At 36.5% G+C, this 14,552-nt stretch overlaps 1 protein-coding gene across 2 annotated transcripts in view; it reads left to right on the forward strand.

Annotated features, from left to right (window-relative positions):
- The window catches only part of DNAJC5B (DnaJ heat shock protein family (Hsp40) member C5 beta), a 183,410-nt gene that overhangs the window by 120,182 nt on the left and 48,676 nt on the right, over nucleotides 1–14,552 (forward strand). For both annotated transcript variants that reach the window (XM_039841766.1, XM_039841767.1), the window contains one exon: nucleotides 11,470–11,597. In XM_039841766.1, coding sequence (XP_039697700.1) covers nucleotides 11,470–11,597 — 128 coding nt within the window. The remainder of the gene's footprint in view (nucleotides 1–11,469; nucleotides 11,598–14,552) is intronic.

A 14,552-nucleotide genomic window follows, 5' to 3' on the forward strand; every position in this document is an offset into this window, starting at 1 on the left:
ATTTGGCTCAGGTGCAGATTGATAAGCAAGGGAATATAGCATGCAACAGTTCCCTGGAATTACCCTGTCGACTGAAGCAAAGCTCTCTAGTGAGAGCCTGGGTTATTGAATCAGCCAGCCTGGTTTCAAAGCCTGGGTTCACTGCTTACTGGCTGGTGAGCTTGGGCAATTCATTTAATTACAGTGAGATAATCTAGTTAACATGTTAGTTATTATCATCACCATCATCGCCATCTCAGAATCCCTCACAACCCCCACTATAGTGCCTTGCACTATATGATTATAGGAGAGCAATCACCATTCACCAGTGAATTACCATTCACTGTATACCATTACTGATGAACTGAATTGCACCTTCAATTCTTAAAGCACTTCTAGTACACTCTGTTCCAACTCTCTGTGCACAGAGAGAGTAATTACTTTACAACTGCTCAAACCCCAACCCTAGAGAACACTCCTTAGATCTGTGTTTATAAAAGTTCCTAGTATCATTCTTCGCACACTGTACTAGACATCTGACACAAGGTCTGACAGATAAAAAAGGGTTCCTATTTTATTACTGTTTCACAGAGAAGACACAAGCTTACAGTGACTTGCCTAGAGTCTAAGAAACAGGCATGTTGTTTTTGGATATTCCTTCTGAGTTAAACTATGTGAAGCCAAATTTTACTTTGTATTTAATCACATGGACGTCATTATCTTCAGTAAATGTTTTTTTAGGAAACCCAGGCAATGGAAAATTCCTCCAGAGAACTGCTTGCTTGGCAGGCGTTTTCCATGTTAACTAGCTGAAGAGCTCTCTGCTTCTCAGATCTAGTGAACAAGGGATGTGGTCAACAGTGGCTCTCAACCTGGGAAGCTTTTTAGAACCATCCAGAACCCTAAAAATGCCTGAGCCTGGCCCATTCTGCAAAATTTTGCTTTGGGATAACCCCTTTGCTTTGAGATAATCTGGGTGGGGCCAGGCATCAGAATTGTTAAAATCTTTCCAAGTGACTCTAAAAAGAGTTCTTCCCATCTAGTGCTTCCCCCTTAGCTTTCTATAATTCTTTGCTTTCTTCATAGTTCTAGGTTTAAGCACATTAAAATTCCATCCCCTTTGTAACTTTCATTAAAAGGGACATTTTTTAACTTCAGGAAATTATGAAACGTAATAGGAATTAACCAATTTGCTCTTCTGAAATATAAACACTTGATTTTACAAAAGAATTGGGAGAATTGTTCTGTAGTTGCTCCTGAGATGCTGCTGAAGTGGTAGCCAACAACCTTTCATTTTACAATCAAAGCAATCACAAGTCCTTTTCCTTTCTAAATTCACTTAATAAAATGAAGCTTGCCCAGAGGACTCTTCCCTTTGAAATTTACAAAGTGATGGCCTAAATTCCATATATTGTAATAACAATAATATAAACAATGCAGAGGGGTAATAAAAACAATAACAGCAATAGTAATAATAACATCTGTTCATTGTGTTGGGCTGGTTAGGGTTTATTTGTTGGGGCATGTGTCCTTGCCCATCACATGTTCATAATGGGCGGTATTTGTACTTGCTGAAATATGAAGTTTCAATTAAAGAATATGTACCCTAATGTTTATGATTTTTAGATTATTTTGGTTGAATATTCAAATTTATCTAGTACCTGCTGCAGATTCTGTGCTGATGTACCAGTCATTTCTTACACTAACCCTGACCCTCTGCCGTGATTGAGGGAGGTACATAAGAGGTCTCTAGGAGTACCTAAGGGAATAATGAAGACTCCATAAATGTAATACCCAGGGAAAATTAGCATGTAACCACCACCACCCCCCGCCCCACACACAGACATGCACATCATTCTCTAATTTTCTACCTCATAGAAAAACCAGTTTGTTTTAATCTTAGAATATCTTCTAAGTTATCCTTTTCACACATAAATGATTTAACTGAAAATGATTTCATAATACATTTAGTGCATTTTGCATCAAGGAATAATTTATGTGCTTACCATGAGTTATTTCCTTTCACAAACATCATTGAAGCTTACTTCTAGAAAGCCTCACCTTTTTAGTGGAATTTGATCCCATTAATCTCTGGCTATATACTTAGAGGACATGTATATTTAGAAGCATATATGTATAGGCATTTGTTGACATCCTATGTACTATGTAGGAGAGCACATGTCAGCATATCTCTTTTTCTCCCTAATTTAAGCGAAAAGGGCCATTGAACATGCTCTTTTATCTGCCTAGAATAATTCTTTTACCAGCAACCCCTTCGTCCAGTTCTTTCCAGATCTCTGATTGATTATTTTGTTCAGGGAAGCTTTCTCTGATCTCCCTCTATTCCACTGATTTACATGGTCTTGTAGCATCTCTTCAAAGTCTCACTTTTATACTTATTTGAATAATCAATCATTTGATTAATATCTGTCTCTCGTGGTAGGCTATAACTCTGTGACCCACAAAACCGAGTCTGTGTTTGGTTTTGTTTACCAATATATTTCTAGCATTTAGCCCAGTACCTGGATCTAGTAGGTGACTAATTGTTGAATGACTAGATGAATAAGAAACTGTTTTCTTTTTGAAACATTACTACAGTTCTACTTCACCTAAGAGTTCTGCAATACTTCAAAAATTGAAAAACTCATGGTTGGTTCAATATTTAAAAAATAAAAAGGCATAATTTAAAGAGAGAGTGGTTATTGTGCGAAAATAATAAAATTTACTGAATATATTTATTAAACTGAATTTTAAACATAAATTGTAATTTTTTAAAAAAGTCACCCATAATCTCACCATATTAATATAGCAACTATTTTCATTTCATCAAAGGACATTGTCTTTAAGCTGAAGTGATGCTGGAACTTGAGTATTGAGTCCTAAATGTCTTCAGTTTCCCCTTTCCCCTATTTCTCTGCATGGGCTCTTCCTGACCTCTGGCTAAAATCAGCATCTATGAGAAATAGCCTTTTATTCCTTTATATTCAAAAAAACCCCAATGCCATCTAGAGACTAGAATGCTCTAAAATGTTCACACAAAAAGCCTAGGCTTCGCTACCAGTCATGCTAAGCAGCACACTTAAACTCTGCTTTCAGCCTCATGAGTCATACCTCATTGTATCAGATTCAGAGTAACACCTGTCTCATTTGGTTTACGACTTTTTCAGTCTGTAGGATCTTACTGGAAACCACAGAAACTATTCTCTTATGTAACCTTGACCTTTTATTGTATATGAGAGTTTGAGCATTGTTTTAACAATACATCCCTTAATTCTTAAAATCACCTCGGTCACCACTGTGGCTCAGTCTCTCTTGACTAAGATTAGGGTAAAATGTTCAGAGATAAAACTAGCTGAATTATGTAATGAGCAATTACAGTTTCCCCTTATTAATTGTTACATTGCCATTCCAGTAATTTTAAAGCAATTGATCAGTACTAGCCTTAGACTTAAAAAAAAAAAAAGTAAAATTTAAAAGAACCCACTTTGATCTTGAATAGCCAAAGCAATGTTGAGAAAGAGCAACAAAGCAGGAAGTATCATACTCCCTGGTTTCAAACTATATTACAAAGCTACAGTAATCAAAACAGCATTAAAAACAGACACACAGATCAATGAAACAGAATAGAGAACCCAGAATTAAAGCTTCATTTGTGTAGCCAATTAATTTATGACAAAGGAACCAAGAATATACAATGAGGAAAGGACAATCACTTCGATAAATGATGCTGGGAAAACTGGACAGCCAATGTGAAAGAATGAAACTGGACCCCTATCTTAGACTAGACACAAAAATCAACTCGAAATGGATTAAAGATTTGAATGTAAGACTTGAAACCATAAAATTCCTAGAAGAATACAGAGGCAGTAAGTTTCTTGATATCAGACTTTGTGATATTTTGGATTTGATACCAAAAGCAAAGGCAACTAAAGCAAAAATAAAGAACTAGGACTACATGAAATTAAAAGGATTCTGCATGGAAAAGGAACCATCGACAAAACGAAAAGGCAAGAAAATATTTGCAAATCATATATATGATAAGGTGTTAATATTCAAAATATATAAAGAACTCATACAAGTCAATAGCAAAACAACAACAACAACAATTGATTAAAACATGGGCAGAGAACCTGAATAAACATTTTTTTTTCCAAAGAAGATACACAGATGGCCAAAAGGTACATGAAAAGGTGCTCAACATCATTAATCATCAGGGAAATGCAAATCAAAACCACAATGAGATATCGCCTCACACCTAGGAGGATGATTGTTATGGAGAAGATAAGAAATAACAAGTGTTGGTGAGGATGTACAGAAAATAGAACCCTTTGTGCATTGTTGGTGGGAATGCAAATTGATGCAGCCACTATGGAAAACAGTAAGAAGGTTACTCAAAAAACTAAAAATAAAACTACCATATGATCCAGCAATTCTACCTCTGGGTATTTATCCAAAGAAAAACAAAAACACTAATTTGAAAAAATATATTCACCTTTATGTTCATTGCAGCATTATTTATAATAGCCAAGATATGAGAACAACCTAAGTGTCTGTCAATGGATGAACAGATAAAGAAAAATGTGTGAGATATATTTATAGATGAAATATCATTCAGCCATAAAAAGAAGGAAATCTTGTCATTTATGACAACATGAATGGGCCTTGAGGATATTATGCTAAGTGATATCAGACAGAGAAAGACAGAAACCATATCATCCCTTTTATATGTAGAATAATAGTAAAAAACAAACCAAAACAAAACAAAACAAACATAGATACAGAGATCAGATTGGTGATTGCCAGAGATGGAGGCTGAGGGGTGGGAGAAATGGGTGAAGGAGGTCAAAGGTACAAACTTCCAGTTGTAAATAAGTTATAAGGATGTGAATGAAGTACAGCATGCTGACTACAGTTAATACTGGTGTATTGCATATTTGAAAGTTGCTGTGATAGTAGATCTTAAAAGTCTGCATCACAAGAAAAAAAATTTTGTAACTGTGGTGATGGATATTAACTAAATTTATTGTGGTGATCATTTAGCAATATATACAGGTATTAATCATTATGTTGTTACATCCGAAACTAATATGTTTTGTCAATTATACCTCAATAAAAAAATTAAAAGAATTCACTTTGCATGTCAAGAGATTAGCATATTTTCTTAATTGAAAGTTCCAGTGGAAACCTGGAGGCAGTTCCATGGTAGCCAAGCACCCGTTGACTGATGAGCAAATTAGAGGTAGCATGTATTTTGGTATCACTGGATGCCTTGCAGTGGTAACCTTTACGTTCATGCATGTTTTATTCTCTCTTTGTTATATGTTCCAGAGGGATAACCAATTGGCTGATAGAGTAACAAATGAAAAGTAACTTGACTCCATTGACCTGCTTAACTCCTCATGGGAATGATGGAAAGGAGCAGCCATTTGCTTTGAAAGAGTGGAACAGGTATAGAACAGCTCCTTTCCTTGTTGCCTTCCTTTATTTCTTTGCACATCTGTTTCCAGACAAGTTAAAAATGGCAAGTTGTTCCTGACTGAGAATACAGAATCGGAGTTACAGGAACAGGTACTGTGAGTTATGTGTAACATTTCTGAGTTGCCTGTCTTCAGGTTGCTGTTTATATAAGTATCAGAGCAATTAAGAGATAATAACTTTTCAATAGCAAATAAATAATCATGCTAGGAAGAATTATTACTTTAAAATACAGAATTAGCATTTTAGATGTGTGTTTGGCTTTAATGCTGGCAGCAAGCTGTACTTTTTTTTCTAAATGGGAAAAGGGTTAAGATACAATATAAGGAGATTTTGCTTCAATAAATAGATTCCTATGGAGGAATTACAGAATAATAAAATGGTAAAGCGTGTTGGTTTCCCCAATTCCAGCCATCAAAAGTGTTTAATGATCTAATCTCCCCTGTCAATACTTCTTTTCTCAGCCATGGAGGGACTCTACCAAGAAAGGCATAGTTTGAATTTCTTCATTTTTCAGAATTCACATAATAAATATAGACGAAGCTTCTTTTGGTTTGAAAGGAACATTTCATGTCAACATAAAAATTTTAGAACAGTATTTGTAGGACTCCTGGAATTAGAACCTTTAAAATGTGTTTATTTTTTCTCTCCATTTTTATTAAAATTGGGGTGACATTTGTTAATAAAATCAAATAGGTTTCAAGTGTAAAATATGTGTTTATTTTGAATCTGATACCCATCATCATACGAGTGCTGAACCTTCTTTCAATTATACCTATCATCAAGGGACAGGTAAGCTGTATGTGGTTTGGTAGTGACTATACAGTGATTAGTGCTTTAAGAAATTATGATATTAATGGCTTGTAATGCACCTAGAAAGTAATTTAAGTTCAGAAGATTAAGTATCATGTACTGGATGATCAAAATTAAATTACTTAATAACTTTGCATGACAACATTTTTTCTCCATTGGATAGCTTATAGATGAGGGAGTATGAATAAATAATAAAGACTTGAATTTTACATAAGAATATTAGAATTCAAAAGCCTACAGAAAAAGGATTAATAAAAATTATATTTTATATAAGGAATTAAGTAAGGGTATGAAATCATTACTTAAGGTTATTTAAGGAGAGTTTTTAGGGGATGTTTTTACTATTATGCATTCTCAGGGCATAATATCTTAATTTTCACACATTGAAACAACTAAGGTTTCAATGTATTGCTCTATTGAATTTGAAACTAAATGTTGTCCACATCAATAATTTATGAAGAATCTGGTTTCTAGCTCAGCAAGGAAACAGAAAAAGTAGCAGGTTGTTGCTGCTTGATGCACAGAAAGCAACCTTGCCATCTTTTGGTTCATTTATGTTTCAGTTTGTAGAGTCAGCTAACTACTAACCACATTGACCAAGTCCTCTAACTTGTGTTCCAATATTGATATAAATGGGGTTTGGTTTTGGTTTGGTTTTTTTTTTGGTACCTTAATTTGAAGACATCTGTCTGAAAGGAAATCTTTGGGGAATAGGGCAAAGAAGATGAAACAGATGGTAAGCGATTTCCAAACTATAACAATCCATTCTGACTACTGTTCAATCCACACCATAAAGCAAGTCAGCTACCAGACTGCACTTAGGAGGTATGGATTACAGTGAGATTAGATTTATAATTGCAGAGATGATTTGAAAAAGTACATAAACCAAAGGAACAGACAGTTATCATGTCTCCTTGGCTGTGAATTTCTATGTATGAAATTATTTGAGAGATGAAATTTGCCTTCCTTTTTTCCACTAGGAGAGGAGTGTGCAGACAGATGGCCATGGATAGGGAAGGATGAACCCCAGGCTGTTTCTAGCACTATTCGGGAAGCGGTTAGGGGTAGTCACCAACTGACCCCATCTCTCTTGTCCCAGACCTGGGATAACTTTGAAGGAGGTAGCCTTGAAAAAAAAAATGTCCCAGTCAAACTGTCAAAATGCCTTCCCTTATCTTTCAGTCCCCAAACCCAGAAGTCTTCTTTGATGTTATATATGTAAACAGAGGATCAAGAGAGTTACTGGCTAGAGTTACAAGTCCATGCAGACCCAAGGTTAGGCTTAGATATAAGGGCCATAATAGAAAAATGTAGCCAAGTTCTACAGAAATAAGTGGTAGTATTATTATCAGCTCAGATATCATCTTTTCTGTAAAGTTCTCCCTAACATCCTCACTCAGGTTAACTACTTGATTTTCATTTAGTTACCCAATACACATTTATCACATACCTAGCATGTGCCAGGCACAATCCTAGGTTCTGTGGTGGCACAAAGCTGAATTCTTGTCCACCAGAAGATTCCTTCTTGTTCTGTTTGACCTCTATATTCAGTATTCTTTTAACCCCTGAACACTAGTTTCATTACTGGCTTTCCGTTTGTATCCCATATTAATCTGCAATCTCCCTAAAGACCTGGACTGCATTGCAGGTATTTGAATAAATACTTTGAATAAATAATTGAATTGTCTGCTATGGGTGTTATAATCTGTTTAGCTGATTATCTTCAGTAACCTATAAATTTTTCCTGGATTAGAGACAGCAAGACTCAAGAAGAAATCAAAGCTGGTCACAGAGCGCAATGCTCACAACAGTGGAAATTGTGCATGTCTGTACCTTGTTAGAATTGATTTTAAGACTATCTGTTGATTTATGGGAACCATGACATGTCTTATTTCATAAGACAGATGATGGAGAGTGAATACATTTTTTTCCCTCAAATCGAAGCTGTTTCTTTTGAATGCTGAACATATAGAAAAATAAAGGAAAAGTAACTATTTGCCATACTTTCATTTCTTCTTAGTTTTCTTTTGAATAAGTTATCTTTAGGCTTTCTTTATGAAAGCTTCCTGACCCAGATTTATCACTGCTCCTTTTATCCATACTAGTAATGTGTATACAATATTTCTGAATCTGTTTGGTTTGACTCTCTTAGTATATCATTGTTATTTTCCTGAAGTATTCATTCCCAAGTACCTGGACGCCACATTCAATTTAGAGGAAGAGTAGGCGCAGTTATTTGAGAAAAACTTACAATGGGTTATTAGCCTGGCTCAGAGGTGTCCATCAAACCATTACTGGTATTTAATTGAGAGAGCACATGACACTGAGGAGTCTTGGTTGACAGTCACCAAAATCTAGATAATATGCTCAAAAGAAAAAAAAATTGTATAAATTTGTGTATGGGGAGAAATTTTACTGGCTCACTCCAAGGAAAGGTTAATTGACAAACTGTGGGAGGGGAAGAGTTCCAGGGGACCAGGGGACTGGACTCCCACTGGGGCTCTATACTGCTCTTTTGTGAGTCAGTTTCAATCTCTCTCATTTTAAGCTAGCTGACAATACCCAAATTTTACATTTTTTACAGGTTTTACCATCCGTGAGATTGTTGACTATCAGAAAAAAAAAATATCCTAGGGAAGGGCTCTGAGTGGTCTGGTTTGGGTCAGCTACTCACTCCTGGTCTACTCAACTGAGATATAAGAGTGAGAGGCAGGTCTCAGGAAAAGCATATGTTGCAGTAGGGACTTAGGAATTCCCCAGACAAGGGGCACCTAATAGGCTAATAGTAAAGTTGTTTACTACAATGATCTCTGGCCAGAATGCCCCAGAAGGCATCTGTTAATTCGTCTTAGATGACTTCTAATTCCATATTTTACAGTTTTAGAATTTGAATACTTATGTTGATATATTCTTAGTGACTCTGGGGATCTTGCTATCAAGCAAGACCTTAAAATCTCAGAGAGAGAAGCATGATGACAATGGCCCTGTTCCTTGTCCACCAATCCACACAAAAATCCTTACTTTCCAAATCCCATTCATTCTTGGCATACAGTATGATTTGTGAGAAGTTGGCTGATTGCCTTCATTACTGGGAACTGTTAGGTGGGTATGCGGGATAGAGCATCAGTATCCTGAGCCTATGTTTGTGTGGTGGCAGCAGGATTGAGAGGACAGGAAAGAAAGTAGAGGATGTCAGTTACTCAGGCAATTTTTTCTTCAGTCGTGAATAGTCAGCTGGACTGTGGTTCCAAGACAGGGCCGAGATGCGGGACTGGAACACAGGGATGAGTGAGATAGCCCCAAGCCTTTAATTGCTTACTCCCTAGGGAAATTGTGATGGGTAAGTGAGACAGATAAGATATAGCAGTCATGAAAATAAGTGCTACAATTTACTGAGAGGGCTGCCAGTCAGTGTGGACGTCTGTTAGATTTTGCTTTGTGGAAAGAAAGTCAGGATTTTTCTCTCCTCTTGCCGTTATGTGAACCAGGGATTTGGGACTAGGGCTCCTTTGGCCTTTAGGGGCCCCACATACATGGGAGGCTGAGTAGAGTACAATGGAGTCATGCCACAGTCACACCCTCAGGCCATTTTTGTCCTCAGCATCTTCAGGGCTGGGGTCTGACTTTCTTCAGTACTGGCTTCCTTTTCTCCCCTAAAGAAGCTAAAAGCTTACAAAAACAGTTTGAAGGTCTTCACGTTGTTCTTCTTAATTGAATTCCTTAAGGCTACAAGCACTCACTGTACAATGTTGGGGTCTCAGGGGCCTCTAAGATCATCCTAATCTTCCAGACATCATTTGGTGGGTCTGCTCTTGACTGTGTTAGTTTGGTCCTTAGCCTGGTGGGAGCAGAGCTAGGAAGTTGGCTCCAACCGAGCCACTTGATGCTGGGACGTGCCTATTGGGCTCTGCTGAGGCCACCACTGTCACTATACATGGATTCCTTACATTGAACATGAAAGTTTCCACAGCTCTGACACCATCTCCTGAGCCCTGGTACACAGAGCCCAGAGCGAAGAGATGGATGATGATTTTTAAGGAACTACTGATTGGAGGAGCTGGCAATCTAAGTAGTTTTTATGTTTTTTTCTTGTTTTGGTTTTGTGATAAAATATAACATAAAATTTACCATTTTAACTTTTTTTTTAAGTGTACAATCCAGTGGCATTAAGCGCACTGTGATATTTAACCATCATCAATATCTATTTCCAAAATTTTTTCATCATCCCAAACAGAAACTCTGGACCTATTAAGCAATAACTCCCTATCCTCCCCACCCCACCCCTACCTGCTGGTAACCTCCATTCTACTTTCTGTCTCTGTGACTTTGCCTACTCAAGGTACCTCATATAAGAGGAATCATATAATATTTGCCCTTTTGTGTCAGAATTCCATCCTTTTAATGGCTGAAAAACATTACATTTTATTCTATGCACATACCACATTTTCAATCATCTGTTGATGGACATTTGGGTTGTTTCCAATCCCTTTGGCCTTTATGAATAATGTTGCCATGAACAAAGGTGTCTAGTTTTGTTTTAATATATTAATTCATTTAGTTCTTGGAATAACTACATGTGTTTAGGCACATTTTTATTTCCAAAATGATAGAGAAAGTTCATAGAAAGGCCAATATTCCAACCCATGAGCACTGTGGGAGCCTCTGGCATCACATAGCAACAGAGAAGTTTTAAACTGACTCCCAGATGAGACCAGGGTGTTTTTTCCTTGATACTTACAAAAAGTTGCTTTGTTTTTATTTTTTTTAAACTCTTGCTCTAACAAGGTGAGGCCAATAGAGTAAAGGTGAGGTGGATGATTACTTCCATTGCTGGCTAATTTTGGAAAACATAAAAAAAAGTAGTTATTATTATTTCTGGCAAAAAGAAATCTACATATGCCTGACCTGTGAGGGATGTTTCTCAACAATTCTGAATTAGTCGAGTATTTAGATAACAACTTGCTTCCATTTAACCATTTGGACAAAGCCATATGCATTTGCATGGCTGCCTGTAGCCTTTAATACCCTGACTAGAAGCTCTACTTTGGGCAGTCCTAAGTCTTTTATCCTCTCCCTTGCAACTAGCACAAAAATGTACTTCAGATTGTCATTTTACAAAGGTTGGAAATGAACTACCTTCTTTAGAGAGTGGGATCCAGTATGCATAACCTTCATGGCTATTTACCCTCTTTGGTTTTGCAGCCTAAGAAAATGGCACGTAACATACCTAACCAAAGACAGCGGACAATGTCAACATCTGGAGAAGCTCTATATGAAATTCTTGGTCTGCATAAGGGAGCATCGAATGAAGAAATTAAGAAAACCTACAGGTACAGAGGAAGTTTAATCATGACATTTTCTATGGTACTAGTGATAGTTATTTTGTGATTGGCATGTGCCTCCAACTAAAGATGTAAGCGTCCTGGTAGGACCAGGAAGTCAGAGTTTTGGAACTCATGTTCCCTGTTCTGTAACACAGGCCGTTAGGGATAGAGAGGCACAGCACCAATTTTATGAAAGAACTGTCTTGTGATGCTGGGCCTTAGGAAAGTGCAGCAGCCTGCAGTGAGAGAGAGAGGCAGGAGAAAGAGGGAGAGGATATTCTATGCTATACTTTTTAAATCTTCGATTTTGATCTTTCATCTAGTTAGCTATTTGGGGGAAAAACTGAAATTTTTTTTCTTGAGGAAAAACTGAAATTTTTTTTCTTGAAAACTCCAAAGAATTTTTTAAAATAAGACTGAGTACTAAAATAGTTTACTTTTTATAGAAAAATTGGAAATTACTAAAAATGAAAACAATAACATTTATCCATAATTCTATCTCTAGTGATAATTATCATTGATATTTTTCCTTCTAGTTTTTTTTTTCTGTCTAGATAAGACATTTTAAAAGAAAATTGGATTCATCTACATTCTTCATCTTTCACTTCTGCTTCATCTGTCATGGTTAAAAAGCCTGTCCTGATAACAATATTATGAAAATATTAACCCATATCTTCTAGTACATTTATGATTTTACATTTTTTATATTAAATCTTTGATCCCTATAAAGTTTATTTTGACATGAGGAATAAAGTTAGGAATCCAGATTTATTTTTTCCTAAATCACTAGCTCACCAAAATTCATTAAATTATTCATTTTTATCTACTGATAAAAAATTCTTTGGCTTTGGATTAGAAATTTTACCATGTGGTAAACTGTGGGACCCAAAATGCATTCAAGAAGCATGTGTTAGAGAATAAATGACAGTGGCGAAAACTGCCATTTGGACCCAAATAGTTCTGTGAAAATGGCAGAATCTGATCAGAATCAATATGTACCATCTAGTTTATATTCCACTTATGGCACTGGGGAGACAAAGAGTCTTTGCTATTTTATTGTGCCCTAGAGCTATTTACGAGTGTGCCTGGGAGCTCCTCAGCCTCCTGTGGGTGGATGTCTTTAATTTAGGGTCACTAAATTTGACTCTTAAGGCTTCAGACTGAGGCACTGTGCTAGGAGTGAGGGCTGAGAATCAAAGTACTTGCACTGTAAACTTAATACCTACAAAGATGCTCCCCAAAATAAGAAAAAAGTGAAATTTAACTATCTTGTAAGTTTTAAAACCCACTTTACAAATGTGACTTTTAATTGCCTTTATTAATTTTTTAAGCTAAAATTTCAGGTCATATCCTAATTAAGTCACTAATTATGCTGAGTTGTTTGCAAGTTTAATAATTACAACCTAAAGTCTTTTCATGTAATCAGCGTCTTGCTATTAATTTTGTTTTAATGTCAAACAAATATTATTTTTTCAGCTGATTAGGGTACTAGTATGCTGCCAAAAGCATCTATTTCTATCTAAATTACACATTTGTATTCTGCAAATTATTCGAAGTGTATGAGCAGGCTGAAAATCCACTGAGAATATTATTCTTATATTCAGAGATCTGGATCAAAGCAGTCGAAATATAGTGAAATTAAAAGTCAGTGAAATTTAATAAAATTACCAACTGTTGAATCCATACGCTGCTTGACCTCTATTGTAATCCTTGGTTGTGCTCTTAAAACAAGGCTGAGTTAGAAGACTTTTTTTCTTCTTTTATATTTTATTTTTATTTTTGAATAGATAATATATTCACCTGATTAAAATAAGATCATATAAACGGGTACACAAAAAAAGTCTCTCTCCTATCTCATATTCCCCAGCTTCCCTCCCTAGGGAAAGCAGTTCCTTGCATACCTCTCTAGAGAGATCTTATACCTATATAGGCATTTATACAGACGTTCTGGTCTGGACAAGATGGTATAGTTTTGTCTTTCTCTGGTCCTCCCTGCTAAGCATGACTAAAAGCCTTAGAAATAACATAAGAGAACCCTGAAAGGTAGAAAGAGGAGATGAATTGGTTAGGTACCATAGTACCAAGGGAACAACACGGTGGCTGGGCATCTTATGCCTCCCCACCCAAGAGAAGATTATCTGCGCTAGCCTTTCCTGATACCCACTCTAGCAATGGAAAGTATGTAGGTAGTCTTATTCTTCCTCTAAATTGAACTGGAGTCCTGCTAACAACTCTAGACAAGCCCAGAAGAAAGAGCAAAGGGGACCAATTGAACATCCCCCTTAACAAGAACCAGCCAGAGGACTTTCCCACCACGCTGAGACCTCCCTCTCTCACCGAGGGACCCTACCTACTTGACAGCAGATATTAACAAGGCGGATTCTGCCACAACAAACACCCAGCCTAGGATGTGTTTTTCATGTCTGCAGCCTGGAGATTCCCTTCCCATACCTAAAGGCACCAGACAACCCAGTCCAGAGATGCTCCCCTCACTCGTTCAGCTAGTACCAAAAGTGCCAGTGGCAGCCTCAGATGCAGGAGACAAACCAAGCTGATCAAAACAGCACCATAGAGGCTCTGAAAATTAGATTTTCAATGGAACTGCAGGCCACAAAAGTAAGCTAAAAACTGCATGTTAAACTCAAAGTGGCTGCCTGTTAAAATAAAAAATATATAAATAGGACCAAGAGTCTCCTAACACAATAGCTAAAATGTCCACATAAAAATCATTCCTTGTACAAAGAACAAATAAAATCACAACTTGCATGAGTAAGATAATCAGTCATCTGACTCCCACACTGAATTTATCTGGTATTTTATTGAATTTATCTGGTATTTTAAAGTAACTATCATATAAAAGATTCAACAAGCAATTACAAATTCCTTTCAAACAAATAAAAAATAAAAATTTCATCAGAGAAATAAAAGTTATAAAAAAGAGCCAAATAGAAATTATAGAAC

The sequence above is a fragment of the Pteropus medius genome, unplaced genomic scaffold (genome assembly GCF_902729225.1).
Source record: "Pteropus medius unplaced genomic scaffold, Ma_sr-lr_union100, whole genome shotgun sequence".
In the NCBI taxonomy this organism is placed as follows: Eukaryota; Metazoa; Chordata; class Mammalia; order Chiroptera; family Pteropodidae; genus Pteropus; species Pteropus medius.